Genomic DNA, 18128 nt, shown 5'->3' on the forward strand with positions numbered 1-18128 from the left:
ATATTTAATTTTGGAAATTTTTCATACAAACTTCCATTGCTGATTCATTCAATATTCTATGAGAAAATTAAAGGTTAAACTAAAAAAAATCAATCAAAATTGATCTTTTTCTTTTTAATTTGTGATATAAATTATATTCTATAGTTTTACCTATAATATAAAGCAATTAATAAAATATTTGCCTCTAAGTGAATGATTATGTGTTTTCAATGGTGCCTATACATCTTCTCATTTTTAACATATACAAAGTTTTGTCAAAATCGGTCTATCCTTTCTCTGTTTACAAACCAACGTGATTTTTGTATAATTAGACACATTTTCGAGGAATTGTAATCAGGATAACATATTTGATAATTAATCTTTCATATGTTTTAATGTTTTTATACATGGAGTTTAACTTTTATTTTAAGAAAAAAAAAAACAGCTCTAAAAGCCAAAGAACTCTCGGTTAATGGTTTTAATGATGATTTCATGTTATAAGGTTTAAATAAGAACTGTAAATGCGGGTTCTCAGATCTGAATTTGCTTGCATAGTGGAATCAATAAAAACCTATATAGATATAGGCATGGATAATGCATGTAAACATAATTATGAAATAATTGTTTTTTATTATTGTCATAGTATTTAGATTACTCGTCAGTCCTTATAACATGAATATTAAAGTAAGAAAGTAATTAGTAATTATTATTTGAGCTAATTACATGTTTGGCAAGAGTTTGTTTTGAGCCATAACGACATTTATTAATTGATTATACTTATTATATCTACTAGTATGTAGAGATAAAACAGATCTTGGACGTCCGCAGGATTATATATAAATATATTTTTTTTGGGGGGGGATGGGGGGCTTGATTTCTTTCTCCACAAAAAAATGAGCTTTATTTAATAAAAATAAATCCCCTTAAAAAAATGGTGTTGGCCTTTCATTCTTTGCGAGGGAGGGGGAGGGGTTATAGCCCCTTTAGCCCCCCTGCGAACACCCGTGAGTTTAAGTAAACTAGCATTATTATAATTATTTCAAAAAAAAATTATATATCGAAAGTGCTTAGTGCTTGGAGCGACATCTACATAAATAGTTGCATTGAATAATTATTCTAACATGTATGCACCGATTTTTTTTTTTCGCTTTGGTCTTATGTGATTTTTTCTAGACCAATTTGTACCGTTTTTTCGGTCCAGACCGCGGTCTCAGACCGTGGATCGATTTTTTTCAGTCTCATATATTATGTGAGACTATTTTATTTTCTAAATCAACTGTCATTCACTTTTTTCAAAAAAATCTCAAATATAAGTTCTATAACAAATACTGTATATATATAAGAAACGGCGGGATCAAAATTAATCCGACCTATCTCTGTTTAAGCTTCATCTAACGTCATTGTACTTGAAAAACATATGATGTCATGCTATAAACAATTTATGGGTAAAATCAGTCTAGACCAATTTTTTATTACCGAACTAGACCGAATTATTCACTTGGACCGATCTAAACCGAATTCTTATAAGAGACCGGTTCATACCGAGCTTTTTTTTGGACCAAATTAATTCGTTACAACAAAAAATTTAACAGTCTCAGACCGGTCTAGGATTTCCAGACCGGACCCCAAATTCTAACTAAATGACTCTTGGCAAAGAGTGGACACTCAGGGCAAGGAAGGTAGGATTTTGGACAACTCCATTCTGATTTGCTTAAGATTAGAAGCTGCAGCATGTTCCTGCAGACACGCAGCCATTTGGAAAAGGCTGTCTCCCCCCACCCCTAGTGAAAAGAGAAGAATAAGGGCGACTACGTCACGACAATAACACGATATTATAGGTCGGTGTTTGGAAGAAAGTCTTCCTTGTGTTTAGATTGAATTGTATATTTTTCCTTAACCGCTCTTTCCCAAGAGTCCTTTAGTTCTAACAGGCGTTTCCTAGCTCACATCCACAAATATATACACAGCATTTTATTGTGAGCTGTCATTGTTATGAAAGCTGTTTATCCAAAATGGTAAAAATATACATTTAACTAAGACTCTCTCCCACTTCACTAATCCACAATTGAATTCACAAACATAAATAATTTTTTTTTGCATTTTTTGTAAAGTGTAGATTTTCTATATCTCTTGTCTCTTATTTAGAGTTCTGAACGTTTGAACGTTAATTTATACAAGTCGAATTTTGCTATGTTTTGAACCTTAATTATCTATTATTTTGAAAACAAGTCTCCAAAAGTTGGAATTAATTGGCAAGCTAACTTTTGATTTTGGTATTTCTAAAACTTTTTTAAGGGGTAAGAAAAAAACATTCTTAATAATCGACATCTTATTTTATTTCATTGTAGACACTGTGGAAATAAGGCACTTGATTTTTTTGGATAATAAATTTGTATAAATTTCGTTCTTCGATGACACAAAATCCTCGGTTGTCTTGTCGGTGTAGTAGTTCCAGTTCTTGGACTGCTAGAACTGGAACCAAAAAAGTCGTACCGAGACAAGGATATATTGCTTATAGGCCTTGGTTCTTGTGCTTATTTTCTTTTGTTCTATTTTCAGTTATATTTATAATCTTTTAATATTCCATATACATATTTTTTTTGTAAATGAAACATGTCGTTACCTTTATTATATCACGCAACCTTTTATCAAAAAAGTAACACAAAAAAAGGGAGGGTGACGAGTAGATTATGGATCCTGGTCCGATACTAAGCTTATCGGGGATAACTTGTATATTTCTTAAGCCAGGCTTTCCCAAAATTTATTATACCAAGGCACCCGTATAATAATACATTCTTTGCTGAGGCCACCTTTATACGAAACATATGTACTATGTATGTGTACGTAATACTAAATTCTCCATCTTCCTCCGCCCCTGCCTCCTTTTATGGTCCTACTTTGAAACTACGTACTCTGCGTATAAGGTAGCTGTGGCCCTGTTTGTATCTAATATAATTTCCTGGGCTCGAATTTTCTAGCGACATCCCTTTTTTTTAAGTGCTTGTTACCAAACTTAGCATGTATAAAAAAGAACGGAGACCGGACCAATGGAACCACTGAACCTGAGTCGCACACAACCTTGCGACTATTTATATACAATATATATGTTAACCGATGATATATTCATTGCAGATGTTATGAATCCTAAATATATAGCCTATCAAACATATACAGGGATCAGAAGCAAAACGTGGACTGTTAATAAATGCTAATTATGTAATTAAAACAAAGAGGTTTAGTAACTTTTCCCTAAAAAGTTTTTCCGATAAGTTCATCATCAACTCCTGCAATACTTTCCACAGCCGTGTGGAGGCTGTGATTGCTGCCGAGGGCGGCTATATTGAGTGAACATGTTCACAAAGGTAGTCTCTCAAAGTTTTGTTTAAAAAAATGTCAAAATTATTGACATTTTTCTAAAATCAGTGATTCAGTCCACGTTTTGATTCTGAACCCTGTACGTACAAAAATAAAAATTCTTTTAGACAATTTCCATTTTATGCATACGTCTAACTAAAATACTTGAAATTAAATAAAGTATTTAATAAGTAGACCATAGAATGTATTTTTACAACTTCAACATGAATTATGCTATTATTATATCATGCAAAAATTAATGATAATTTTCAGTGAGGAAATGAAAATCCCACGGACACAATACTGTTTAATATAATACTAATATTATTAATCAATTAATTAACTTTCAACCCTTTGATCCTCAAGATTTACGTTATATATCCTTCGCCAAAAAGACGACTCCTAATTTTAACGGATAAAATATTCAATATAAAATTACTTTTGGTAATTTTTTTGTAATATACTTGTAGAAAAATATTAAAGGTAATACCTGTATCCCTCTCAGATTAAAACAATTACTCTACGCAAGTATATATTCAAAAACCCTTATATAAAAAAAGTTTAGACTTTATGTTATACAAAAAGGACAAAAAAGTGCACACTATATGGATTATACTTTAGATTACATAATTTTATAAGAAATACATTTTTAAAGGAAAGCTATAAGCAAACTTTTAAAAGATTGTTAATTCATTTAAAACAGTTTTTTTCATATACTTTTAAATAAATAAATAACTTTTTTGCTCTATTTTAACATGTATATAATAATTCAAGTAAAAATTATTTTTTTCATAAAATAGTGAAATTTAAATCTTGAAGAGCTATCCTCAACTTCTAAATGTTGATATATAGGGCTTCAAGTTTATGTATTTTTTCATTTTGTTTGCTTTTTCGTTGGCCTCTAGGGCATTCAGCTTTATTCAACAATTTTCTAGTACAGATTACATTGATATAATAATGTATCAAATCAAATATATCATTTTAAAAAAACTACGGGCTCATTCCAATCACCATTGTTCTATTTCTTGCTAATGTTACACCGACCATACGAATGATATAGTCCCCAAAAATCTTTCTGTACAGCATTTTGATAATGTATTTGTGTTGTAAAGAGCATAGGCCCTGGCGAAATCCAGAGCCATTAATTTCAGCTCCTGGTCAATTTCTTTACACTTTTGTAGAGTAAAATGAATGCAGTCCATTAGCCTATGTTTTAAGAAGCCATACTGAGATTCATGTAAAATTTTATCCAATACGTTGTGTATGGGATTTAAAATAATGTATGTAAAAATCTTGTAAATAATGTTTCGCAATGAGTAAAGGGCCTCAAATTTTTAATAAATTCTGCATCTTAATTTTTTGAGGAATCAGTACGATATTTCAAACAGACGCATATTCAGAGGAAAAAGTTTGTATTTCTTGACATATTTCTGTAGGATTTCTCCACTTGCTACTAGCATGATTGACAAATCCTTGCTTTTGTTTCTTTTCCCCTCCATTATAACACTTTGCAGTCTTGGTTTAGACAAATCTTCGATGTTCTTCATTTTTAATCTGGTTCTATATGCTATGTCAGAATCTCGAATGATTTGATCAGTTTGAATTTCTTTTCACGATCCGAAACGTTCTCTTTATTTATATTTTCAATGATATCATTTATTCTATTCCTATTGGCGACTTCTCAGGCACCAACCTGCCTGTCTGCATATAGCTCGATCTTTGATAGCATATTTTGTACTTCATAGAATACTTTGCATCCGGCTTTGACATTGATTCTCGTGGTCTCAATTATTTCCATGATCTCATTATTGACTCTGAGTATATATTTTCTAAGCTTTTTTATCTCTATGAATTGGGAAATGTATCAAATCTACTTTAATGTACAGTCCCTTTTGGTATTGATTACTTTATATGACATAACTGATTGCTTCTGAATACAACTGAATAGAAATAGGTCAATTCTTGAGGACGCAGATTTGGAGGATTTTTCAGAAGAAAAGAAAGTATGGCTATAATCTTTTATGGTTTCAGCTGCGTCAAAGATATCATATGATTTAATGATGGAGCAAAATATTTTTTAGTGCGGCATTCGTGTTTCCGTAAAGATTTGTTGTTAAGATTGCCCGAATTCGGGCCATAAATTCCCAGAATATTAAAAGTAATTCCCGAAAGGATGCAGGAACCATGTATAAGGTCCTCATCCGATTCTCGAAATTGAATTGTCGGTTTGAAATTATTTTTGATCAGCAATGTAACTCCACGCTTCGGATTTTAAAGTTGTTGGTCAAAGGCACTGAAAGTTAGATAAAAGTCTTAAACACATTAATAGTTTTCTAAACAAATATAGTATTGGGTAGTTCTTTCTTTTTGTTAGATGATGGGGATTATTGACTCTTGAATAAAATATGGTTCATGAGCATCATTTTCATTCACCATAATATTGCAAACATTATTTATGGAATACCTAATACCTAATTCAGTATGTCGTCTATAATTTTAAAAAAGATTCAGGAATGATTTTTTTTTTTCTCTGACAAGTTATCTTCAATTTTTATTTAGAGATTATTATTATTATTAACTCCATGGAGGCGCAACTAAAACTATATCCGGACCAATACAATTCTTTTAATTCAAATAAAAGCTCGAAACTATAGTTACAACTCTTGAATATCTTAACTCACCCCACAAAGTAGAATAATAACCCATAATGTACTCAAATATGTCTATGAAATACTGTACGAGATGTGTTTGAAAAGTTTCTGACCTCAAGGTGAAGGGCAAGGCAGTACTCGTACATAAAAGCTAGCCACATCTATCTAACATCTGTTGACGGTGAATTTTGGACGTACACTTGTTATGTGAGTGTTGTTGTGAAAATCGAGGATTGCTCTGTTGGTGGTGTTTAGGCGTAAAATATCCTAGTTTTGTCGCTGATTAAATACTTTAGATGAGACTTGAATAGAAAATTATAGACCCGAACCAAAAATACAGTACAAACAGGGGACTCCAATGATTTTCGTCTAATGAAGGGGAAATAATCCCTTTCGTACATAATTATTTTGCAGAGAAAAATGCCGATTACTATATGAGCTGGTTATGGAGATGGGAACATTGCTGGTAAAAGAGTCTAGAAATACAAGGAGGCTAAAAATTCAGAAAAAATGTCTTGTATCTTTGTTAGGTCGGAAAATTTTTCAGAGCAAACTCGTATCCATGGACGTACCGGAGTTCTGACATTAGGGACGTCACAGCATTCCTGACGAACATTTAATTCCGACAATACATATGTTGGATGAAAAAAACAAGTTTTTAATCACCCAGTGTGTTGGTATATGTGTTCAATTTACAAAAAGGAACAAATAAGTCAACAGGAGCGTCTGTAGTATAATATTTTGGGGAAAGGTGGAGGGGGGGGGGGAAATTTCTTAAAAAAAAAATAAATCCATAATTATTCAAAAAATTTCTAAAATTATATTTTCAATCTAAAAACCCTAATCTATTTACAGAAGAAAGTTAAATTTAGAAAAAAATGATGTTCCACTTATTTAATTTTTGGCAAAAAAAATCCAAAATCCATAGCTACTCACAAAAAGGAATTTTTTTGGGAAGAAAATTGCAAATTTTTAATTTTTGGAAACAAATTCTGCTAAAATGGAAGGATAACTTAATTTGGGGGAAGATCCCCCCAAATTTATGACCACCCCCTGCAGACACCCCTGTTTAAATATGAATCAGTTATATTATTGATATAATCAAAAACAAAAAAATCATTTTTTGTTTCTTTCCTTTTCCCCCTTTTGAAAATGAGACCGACGCCATTTTAATACTGACGCCAGGGGTGTCACGTGAGGTCCCTAGCGTCCCTTCCGGTATTAAATCCTCGTTTGTCACGGCGTTATCACGCTAACACAAAAAGTAATAAGTTAGTGCATTTATCAAACATAATAAATTATGAAATAGCCATGACGTATCTCTGGGGAAAAAGGAATCGACGGCTGACATCAAAATACATACGAGTATTTTGATGTCAGCGTGATAGCGCCGTGACAAACGAGGATTTAATAATAAATATTATCTTTTAATAAAATATTACTAAGCAATATACAGTATCAAATGCAATACTATGTAGATTTTAATAGTATGTAATCTAGTTTAAAAATGGGGTGAAGAAATAGTATGACAGTGATAGTCTGAGAGTATATAAGATACAAATAGCGGTTGGTATGATTGACTTATTTGGCTAACTACCAGATGATTTCGGGCCTTTTGTCTGTTTCTTTTTGGAGTACAATTTGCGTGATACAATTAATATTAGGACGTGATGTATGCATAAATGAAGGAGAAAACAAGGGATTTTCTCATTTTCTTGATTTTGTAGAACACCTATAAAAAGGTGTGATATAAAAGAGTGAGTTCTCTCATCTTTTTTATCAGCCACGTATAAGTTGCTCGAACAGCTAATTGATAAGAAGTTTCGCGACGAATATAATGCTATAAATATATACAGATTTCAAATCATAAATTTTATGACTTTTTCTTAAAAACATTTGCATTGGGTAAGCTCAATTTAATAAGTATATTAGGTAAAATATAGAAGCAATTATGGTCTCAAAGCAGTATAATAGACAGTTAAATCAATTTCGTGATTTGAAATTGATAATTTTACTATTTCCTTTCATTTCGTCTCTAAAGTTAGTGAATTATCTCAAAGTACTGCTATGAAGTTGAGAACTATATTATTAATAAGACTCAACTCGGATAAGATACCAGGAAGACACGAAGGCATGGTAATTTAGGGTAGTCTCGAAATCTATAAGATAACTTGAACTCGGGAAAGATGTACTCGACTACAGCACAGGATATTACATTCAAATGAAGGACTGCTCTTTTAATAGTGCTTTGATCATCCAAGGATTTATGTGTATTAAGTCAAGAAGTACATCATTATCTTCTACTCTCTTGATGTATTTTAACAGTATTTATATTAATGAATCACACAAGTTTGAGTTAGAAATTGGATGCCATCAGAAAATGATTCATGAATTAACAAAAATTGAAATTAATATCGTATTAAGAACTATAACTAAAGGTTCAAATGATAACATTCGTCGTACATTTTAATAATAAACATTAAATATTTTAAAGATAGCAGCCATTCATTCATGAGTTTATTCAGACCATTTCTTTATTCGTCTTTAGCCAAATGGATTACTGTGGATCCGTATTTCTTCCAACGACTTTTCTACGTTCTATATAGTTTAGCTATTTCATTTGGAGGATCCAACTTTTAGTGCCTGTGCTAGTCTATGTATGTATGTATATTGTACAAGCCTGGTGCTACCTCACAATTGAAACGCTGAACTGACCGAAAATAATGGCTGGACGAAACACTTCAAAAATAGCGGAATAATTCCAAGCATGAATTTGATTTCCACCACCTTTACTTATGTACAGTCTCCAAACCAGGACGGAAGGCAGTACAAACTATTGCAATAAGTCCTGGACATCCTCTTACAATGAGACTCCACATGATTAAAAATTTATCTCTAATACTTGCAGTTATATTTTGGGTATATGTAAATCTTTAATTTGGAAAATTAGAAAAAATCATTTAATAAAGAGCCATAAGTATAAATGGAAGTTGTTTATCTGTCGAAATATATTCCAAGAACATTTTTATGTAAATATATACGTACAAATAATAGAAATTTAAAATATCATCTTAAACATCTGTTTAAAAATAGTCAAGCAAATTAAACACGATATTTGTCTCCTACAACAAACGATATATCCTTTTCTGATCGTTCAATTTTAATTCTAGTTCCAGGAGGATCCGATGATACATTCAAAACAACATTGGGTTTATCCATTAATTCTTCTTTAATGGTACGAAGAAGATTTCGTAAGAACCCCAGACAATCATTGGGCCGCCAGTTAACTCCACTCATGCTAGGAATATCAGCAGTTTTGAAGCTTTTAATTTCATTTACTAGGCCATCATAATCGCGAAAGCCACATAGGGTTTCTGGAAGACCAGTCAAGTAATTCTGGCACCACCACCACATAAGTTTTGTATTTGAAAAAGTTAGTAAATGACGACTTTGTAGGATCGGGTTTATTCTGAAATCTATAAAATCTTCACACTTTAAAGGTCCATTTATTGAATTATTTTTTGCCTTGACTTCGGCTCCATATAGTAGTTTAATTCCATCAAGGGATGAACTAAAAACTCCTTCACAACTATTATTTGAATTGTAAACATTGCAGCAATCAGAGTTTGGAGGTAGAGAAAGAATTTCATTAAATTTTTCGGCCCATTTTTTAGATTTTACTCGATACAAAGGCAAGTTTTCCCTCTGTTGTATAAAATACGGTGTATCATTGGATTTAATATAGATAGTACCATCATATTTAACAAAAGAGTAGGACCATGGAACCCGTTTCTCAAATGGAGTACACATCAGCATCAATAAATTTCCCTGACAACTAACAAAGTCAGGTTTCGTGGACGGAGGATGACGATGAAGCCATTCTAAATAGCATTTTACAAAGATTACAACCATTAAGAATATGACTTCATTAATTAATTGAACAACAAACCTAGAACAGGATTAATTCCCTCTATAGCAAACCGATTATCATTCTTTAATATAACTCCTCCTTGATTTAAGTTGAGGGGTTCCTTGGTAAAATCATAACTTTTCCAATACTTTGTATCGCATTCTTTGAGATATGGCAATCCATCGTCTATATAATCACGAACTCCATTAAGTCGATATAGTCCTAATACGGAACGATTTTCGAGAGAATAAGAAGGAGATTTATAACACGAAATTTCAATAAATTTACGATCCATGTTGCAAAGTGCAAACTCAGTGACAATTTCTGATCAGTACGCTGTGTGCTTCAAATTGTTAATAATCTATCATTCGCAAACTAATGTCATTTATAAAGACTTATTTTTTAGTGAAAGTACTCACCAGACTAAATTATCAGGCGTTCGTTCGTTTTTACCGTAAGTTTGCCAAACATAAAAACTCTATCTCATTCAAATAAATATTTTTATCCAGTTTGATGAATATAGTGAGGCGAAGGAGTATATAATTGTGTAACGCACGGCAGTGGATTACTGATTAAAAGACTGATGCATAATTTTTTTTTTTTTTCATAATTAAAATGGCCTCTTACTGCAATCACAAAACTAATAATGATTAATCTTATCACTGATGAAACTACTTCAAATTTCAATACTTTTATCATTAATCATTATTAGTTTTGTAATTGCAGTTTGGTCCAAACTAATATTAAAGAACACCATACCGTAGTATTTATGATCCACAGTATTTTTAAGTATGGTATATTAAATAAATTTACACAATATAGCTTATCATTTTTTCGTTACAATTTAATCTTATACATTTTTTATATACAGGCTTTTTAAATACCATTCCGAATAATTCTTAAAAATTGTATTTTTATTCAAGCCAGGAAGGAATTTGGAACAGATTCAGTGAACGAATCTTTTCAGTGACATGAAAATAAGCAAAGTCTATTCCCTTTTTTATTTTTAGTTCTCAGGTGTTAGTTTCATAACATAGCTGCTCTTTTTACAAAAAATAATTACTACTTATTTGCAATAAGTAGAGTTCGACAGTCATGCTAGCCTGCTTGCCGTATCTAGTATTAAACCAGTGGGGCTGTTACAAAGCACCCTGTATCTATCTTCTTGGCATGTAATACCGTACCTTAACTCGGCCATTAGTGCAGATGGTGTGTTCAAACACCTCAATATTCAAACAAGTTTAAAAAATTATATACGTCCTGAATTCTTTTTATAATTATTTTTTTTGCTAATGACGCTCATAATGATGCAATCAGTGTTTATCACCCTAGTATGAAACATAATTAAAAATGACATTAGATAACCTAAATGATTATCATGAGCAGAGCCGAATTCGAACTGACAATAAAAAAAAATTGTTCGAAACCACCCCTTAGTTTGACCATTTTATCCCACATATCTCTCACATAAAGAGAGGGGGCAAACTGCATGTCCAATACTGATGAAGCCAAATTTGAAGTAATAGTCATTTTATGCCCTCTTTTTTTAGCCACACTAACCCTTTGGTGCAGACACAGAGCCGATGTACAAAGGCTACATTTCACAGTCAATCAATCCCAGTTCTTGTTGGAATTTTCTTTTTAGAAATCAATCCATGATGTTGTTGCTTCTTCCTTGGTCTTTGTGAAATCAACTATATTTCTGCAGGTAAATGATAATAAAATAGCACTGTAGTAGTACCAATACAAATAGAGGTAAACTATTAGCGTAGATTTATTTAACAATTGATTGCCTTTGGTATTGTTGCTCCGACATATTTAGAGAAAATGTGACGTGTCACACCTCTTTTAAAAGCTTAAAAACTAAGAATTCCAATGATGTCTTTGGATTAGAAGTGTATAACATCCTTAAAACGTACAAAATTAATAACTGAACAGTAAAGCTTTTTCTACATACCCTGTATACCTATATATTTTATGATATTAAAATATATAATAGTATTTTAGTTGATAGTGCTAATATTGCTCAGTAATATTGGATTAAGAGCTTAGTTGAAGTAAAATAACTGACTTGTTTAAGACTTCTTCATTGGTGACCCCCCAACATTTCAGCACAATGTCAATCAATAGGTCGAAGGAATTTCCTTCAGAGCTCTCTACTGTGAAGGAGGCAAATACTCCAACGTGGCCTGTCCTATATGTAACGGCATCTGTACGATCTCAAATTAACGAGGTATGCCTTCTTAAGTTCGATGATGATGACGTTTAAATCTGGATTCCTACAGTGAATTCAATCTTCAGGACATACAGGATTGTAGAGGGCGAAGATAAAGGAAATATAATTGTAGCAATGTTACCCAACAATAAGCTCAGAAACTTTCTACCAGAAGAGATCAAGGACATATTCAATAAAAGTACGATCCTTCTCTCCAGATTCAGAGTGTCCAAAGGACATATCTTTCCCCGAGTAAGGTAATGGCAAAGGTTCGCTGACTCCTTGACCCGAAATCGTACGCGACTTGAGGGATTCTTTATGCAGGGAGATTTGATATACTATCCGTCCCGTACTCATATAGAACCATGGCTCATGCCCAGGCAAACATGAAGTCTGAGAAATTTGTGAAGGTATGTGATGACTTAAAGGAATCTGCTACAGCTCAGATATCATCTTTTGATTCTCCTTACTCGAGCCCGGGTGAAATATTTGAAGTCTTAATGGTGAGAAGGAAATGAGATTTTGAATTAGAAAGAAAAGAAGTAGCAAGCTTCAATTTGCTTTAAACACAGGACTTATGGCACTGAGGGAAAGACGTACTCCAGACCATCATGTTCCTTCTTTTTTTTTCATCATTAAGAACTAAGTAGTCCTCAGCTCTTGGGGGGTGAGGTAGTAAACCCAGACAAGGATCTAATTTATGCAAGCCACACTAAAAACAAAATTAAGTTCCTTATCGATTTTGGAGCTCAGGTCTCTATTTTACCAAAAATTTGCACTTAAGGGTTTTAAGAATATTAAGCTACCGTCCTTGGTCGCCTTTGAAGGAGAAAGAGTTGCTCCTTTGGGGATATTATCCCTGGATATCGAATTGCTTGTCTGAACTAGATCGCTATCCCCTTCCCAACATGAGGGACTTTTCTCAAGGACTTGGGGGATCCAAAGTGTTCAGTAAGCTGGATTTAACCAAGGCATACCATCAGATCTCTCTAGAGGATCAAGACGCTCACAAGACAGCAATCATTAGTCCAGTTGGCCCTTCAAGTATATTCGCATGCCTTTTGGGATCAAAAATGCAGCACAGTCATCCCAAAGGTTCATGGATTCCTTATTGAAAAATGTGCGAGAAGTTTTTATTTATTTGGAAGATATCCTCATTGCGTTCTAGTCCAGAGAAGAACATCGAGGGCTACTTTTAAATTGTTGTCGAAGCTCCGAGAAGCAGGTCTCCTTCTCTGGGGAGACAAATGTAAAAAGGCAGTACGAGATTTGGAAGGAGCTAAGACTCGAATAGCCTCGAGTCTACTTGAAAGAGCCTTAATTTTCTCTGTGGTCTACCACGTCTCATCAGAGGGAATTAAACTTCTTGCAAGTAGAGTGGAGGTTGTTCAAGTCTTAGCTACTACCAAGTCTCGTAAAGAACTTCAATTCTTTTTGGGGATGGTTCAATATTATGCAAGGTTCATCCAGAGCCCCTCTAACTACAATTAAGAACAATGCATCGCTATTGTAAAAGTATGCCAAGTTTGGAAAGGAGGAAAAACAGCAAGAAGCCTTTCAAAAAATTAAAAAGACTCTTTCTAACGGACTCTCTTGCCTTTGGAGAGGACAGCTCCCCTTTGGCACTGACAACAGAGGCATCATGTATTGGGATGGGACCTTCTTTAGAGCAATGGACAGGAAGTGCTTGGATACGATTGGATTTTTGATCCAAATCATTTATTCCTGTGCAACAAAAGTACTCGACATTTGATAAAGAACTGCTAGCAATCAAAGAGGTCCTTTCCCACTGGTCACTAAAAGGGATTGACTTTACAATATTCAGCCCAGATCTCAATCCCTATTATTTTTATCTGTGGGTTAAGGTAGAGAGGATCGTGGCAAGAATAATAATGACTTAGTTACGGCCTTGAAGCCCTCCATCGGCAAGAAAATGTAGGACCTTGATCTGCACGAGATAGCAAGGGCATAACAGGTATTCAGGCCCCGTTTACAGATCGTTTCTTTATGAATAATTATTTTACATTCAATGTAGCTTTCAAAAGAATAAGAAATAATCTTTTTATCTCTTATAGAAACTCATAATTATGCGTTAAAATTATTCCGGATTTACCTTGTCCACCCTTTATTTTTTAAGCTATAAAAGCGCTTATTAATACTACATAAAATATTGCTCTCTGTAGACCATAAAAACAGAAATTTTTGGGCTATTAATATAATTTTATTGTTTTTCGTGGTAAAATCAATCCAAAGACAAAAAAAATTAAATTTGTGTTATTAATTCACCAAGATTTCCTTCAATGCATTTCTGAATAAATCAATAATCGTTTTTCTCTATCTATCTTTTCAGGCCTATGTCACTTGTTCAATGTTAATATACTGTATACCCAAATTTAGTACAACATACAAAAACTCATATCGTTTACATCTTCTTCCATGGACTCTTCCGTTAGCCCACATTAGTCTCATGGGCTCTGTTTATTGTACAGTAGCAATAACTATAGAAAGATTCATTACTGTCTGTTATCCATTTACAGCTCATAGGTAAGTGGCTTTAACTTTTTTTTGTACAAATGTTGTGAAAACTGATAAAACTGACTTCCTACCTAATTTTATAAATAAAAAATTTTAATTAATTGTCAAAAATTTTATGATAGCCATTGAATTTATCTTTCATTTTAGTTAATTTTCATAAGACGGGTTATTTCTAGGGATATACCGATGTATCGAAATCGGCAAAAATCGGCCCATTTTGAAGTATCGAAATCGGTTATCGGCTCAATAATATCGACTCCACCAATAACTGTGCTTACTTAGTTAAATATATTTTTAAGTTTAATAAAATTTGTTATGGTTAACCTATAAAAAGAAGTAAAGATCATAATTTATACTAACCTATATGGCCCCGGATAAAGTTATTTTTCTTTGATTTTTACATATAATGAGTGCAATAATAAAAGACATCCATACCAAAAATTCACGTCCATCCATTAAAAATGAAAGTCTATTCAGTAGTGCAGGCAATATATATGAACCAATTAGTAATAATTGACTCCTATGTACAAAAATGAATAAAAATTTTAAATAATTTTAATTTCCAATTATTTGAAACAAACTATCATCATAACTATGATTGATGTATTTTCTTGTCAAGCCCTAATTAATAAAAAGTTAAGCCAAAAAAAAAAAGTAAATCATTTTTTTATTTTTTTAATGTAATTCCTTGATACATAAAATTAGTAAAGAATCCGAATCATAGATAAAGATGGTATCAGAATCGATTGAAATATTGGTATCGGTACATTCCTACTTATTTCATTTATGCAAATTTTACCTCCGTAAAAATATCTGTTTTTTTAATCAATTTGCATTTTTAGTTGCTTTTTGCAAAAGTTTGATATTATTTAAAGTTCATTTTTCTCTCACATGTTGAAAGATCTACATTTTAATAATATATCCATAGATCAATTTTACCTGACTATGATAGGATTGTGTAGAGATGTAAAGAGGATCGAAATCCCAGCAAGTGTATTTAGAAGAAAAAAAAGTACATGTTTCTATAAGATATTAGTGATTACTATGAATAATTTCTTACTAATTTGAAAATTCAACAAGGAGCACTATAGATTATAGAAACCTTTTGTCATGCAACAGAATGACCATATTTTTATGCCATTTTTTCAGGTGTGATTTTTAGGCTCATCAGGATTTCAACCAGTTTCACTTCTCCAGGGATCTAAATTTCGTAGAACGAGATTACTGTTCATTTAAAGACCTTTTTTTCATCAGCTACCTCTTTTGGTATATTACAAATTTAAATGATTTTACTTATCATTTTCCTCAATGGTGAACACAATTTATTTTTTCTATCGCAGAATTCATTTAGAACATATTCAACTCAAAAGGTGAATTCATTGTGTTTACGTAGAGTTATAAAAATATTGAGTAACTTAGGGTATCCTCAGACCCTCTCGGATACAAAAATTATCCTCGTAATCATCTAAATTTTCACAAAAACAAGAAACATACTTGATTTCTCCAGAGGCGTCCGGGGGGGGTATACGTGTAAGTCCCTGGGGGACTTTAAGAATAGAATCGAGGATTGAAAGTAGAATAATTCCTGCCTATGTCTTTGTTTGATACGGAATGGTACATGTGTTTATTTTCTTCGTTTTGGACTCGAGACTTGATTTGGACTCCATATTTTAATATAAAATATATATTTTTACATTAACAACTATATATGAAAAAATAACGTAGAATAAACAGTATAATCTTTGAACTAGAATAAACAAATTATTGGGTTAACAAAACTTCATGTAATAAAAAAAAATTCTAGTTAAGCTATGTCCGTCTTCCAAACTTCGAATGAGTATCTTTTAAAAATTAAAATATTTTAAATAACATCAAAACTCCTAATTATATCTCCAAATAATAACTAAACAGCGAAGAAAAAAAGATTTTGTGGCCAAATACATTTTTCAGATATTGATCACGTACGTCCTCGTTTTGCTGCTTGTTTCAAAACTTAGGGTCAGAATAGTGTTAATGTAAAGCCCTACTCTAAATATGTTTCCGTAAATGTTGTGCAAGATTATTGTAAGTCTTACAAGGGAACATGTAATTTAAAATATTGTAATGATGGACGAGGAATAAAAAGTTGGTAACCACTGTGCTATATACCTATAATTGTTTCAGAAGGGAAATATTAATAATAAAAATTGAAATTCTGCAAGAAAAAACTTTGTATATCTTAATTACAAAAGTAATCCTCATAATAATATATAAATTTTTTTTTAATTAATTACTTTACTTGAACGTACATAAAAATACGAGAGTTGAGATTTGAAAGTATAACATATTAAATATATTTTTACTCTTTTATGCCAAAACTTAACAAGAATGGGTGAGCATTCATGATGGAACCATTATTTACCATTAATAATTACTTAAAATAGCAACAAAATTTTGAATGACCTTTGTTTTTATACGATCTATAAAGAGTTTTTATGTGATCATTGGAGCTCAAATAACCAAATTTTATAAGAATAAAAGCCCTTTGGTTCATTAAGATTATAGAAAGTGGTATGAACTACTGCCGTATATGAGGATGTCAAAATGGGACTTCAAATAAAAGGAATGAAACCAATGGGAAAAAAAATCAAATGCCGATTCTTTAATGTTTTAAATAATAGTTAAACATAAAGTAAGTTTTACAATCAGGAGTGTCCACAGGATTACATTGATGAAGCGGGGGGCTAGGATTTTCGATTTTTTTTGACAAAAAAATTCAAATAAACAATTTTATAATAAATAAATTCTGTATCTTTTTTTTTGGTTTTTTCATCGAAGAAAACGTATTGTAATTTTTAAAAAGGACAATAAATTAACTCTTTCTTTGAAAGTCTAATAAATCTCTCCTTTTTTATAACTGACAAAAATTATAGTTTGTTACCTAGGAAAACACTCAACATGAATGTATATGAAATTTTGCTACCTCTACACCACAAAAACATAAACTCTGCGTAAAAAAGATATTGTTATATGTATGTCTCGAGGGAAATTCAATCAGTAACAAACTCCAGGAACAAACATTAATTGACTATTTTAATCAAAGCCAATGTCATATTGATGATTTCAATGCTTCAACAATTTTTTTTATTAATTCTGATGATATATGTACAGGATGAGGACTCAAAAATATGAATCCACTCCGATGCCGTCTAGCCTCAGTACTAGAAGGCTGACAATTTTTTACTTGGTGCCATTTAAAATGTCCGAGCAACAAGTAAACTGGAAAAGGCTGTGCAATCTCCTCCGCGTACAAGTCCATCTCTTACATGAAGATCTCACAGTGGACGCTGTTCTGAACAAGAGAAATGATCGCTTTTTGGCTAAATCAAGACCTCAGGTCAAGGGAACCTTCAGGACCAAATATCCAGCTCAGATCATGGTCTCTGCATCGTGGTCTCCGACGGCAAAAAGATTCCTTCAATTAAGGCAAAAAATCCAAATGTTA

At 32.2% G+C, this 18128-nt stretch overlaps 2 protein-coding genes across 3 annotated transcripts in view; one reads left to right on the top strand and one right to left on the bottom strand.

Moving 5' to 3' along the window:
• Positions 1-18128, top strand: part of LOC121118465 (FMRFamide receptor-like) — an 87099-nt gene that overhangs the window by 11479 nt on the left and 57492 nt on the right. Inside the window, exon 2 of the mRNA XM_040713049.2 lies at positions 14460-14653. Coding sequence (XP_040568983.2) covers positions 14460-14653 — 194 coding nt within the window. The remainder of the gene's footprint in view (positions 1-14459; positions 14654-18128) is intronic.
• LOC121118703 (decapping and exoribonuclease protein-like) lies at positions 8965-10449 on the bottom strand. 2 transcript variants are annotated; one of them, XM_040713291.2, is made up of 3 exons: positions 10314-10449; positions 9934-10255; positions 8965-9865 (listed from the first exon to the last, which is right to left on the bottom strand). In XM_040713291.2, the coding sequence occupies exons 2-3, from the start codon at positions 10187-10189 to the stop codon at positions 9087-9089; spliced, it is 1035 nt and encodes a 344-aa protein (XP_040569225.1). In that variant the 5' UTR covers positions 10190-10255; positions 10314-10449; the 3' UTR covers positions 8965-9086. The 2 variants fall into 2 exon arrangements, with proteins under 2 accessions (XP_040569225.1, XP_040569226.1); XM_040713292.2 differs by lacking the exon at positions 10314-10449 and having other exon boundaries at positions 9934-10269.

This window comes from Lepeophtheirus salmonis, chromosome 5, assembly GCF_016086655.4.
Source record: "Lepeophtheirus salmonis chromosome 5, UVic_Lsal_1.4, whole genome shotgun sequence".
Taxonomy (NCBI): domain Eukaryota; kingdom Metazoa; phylum Arthropoda; class Copepoda; order Siphonostomatoida; family Caligidae; genus Lepeophtheirus; species Lepeophtheirus salmonis.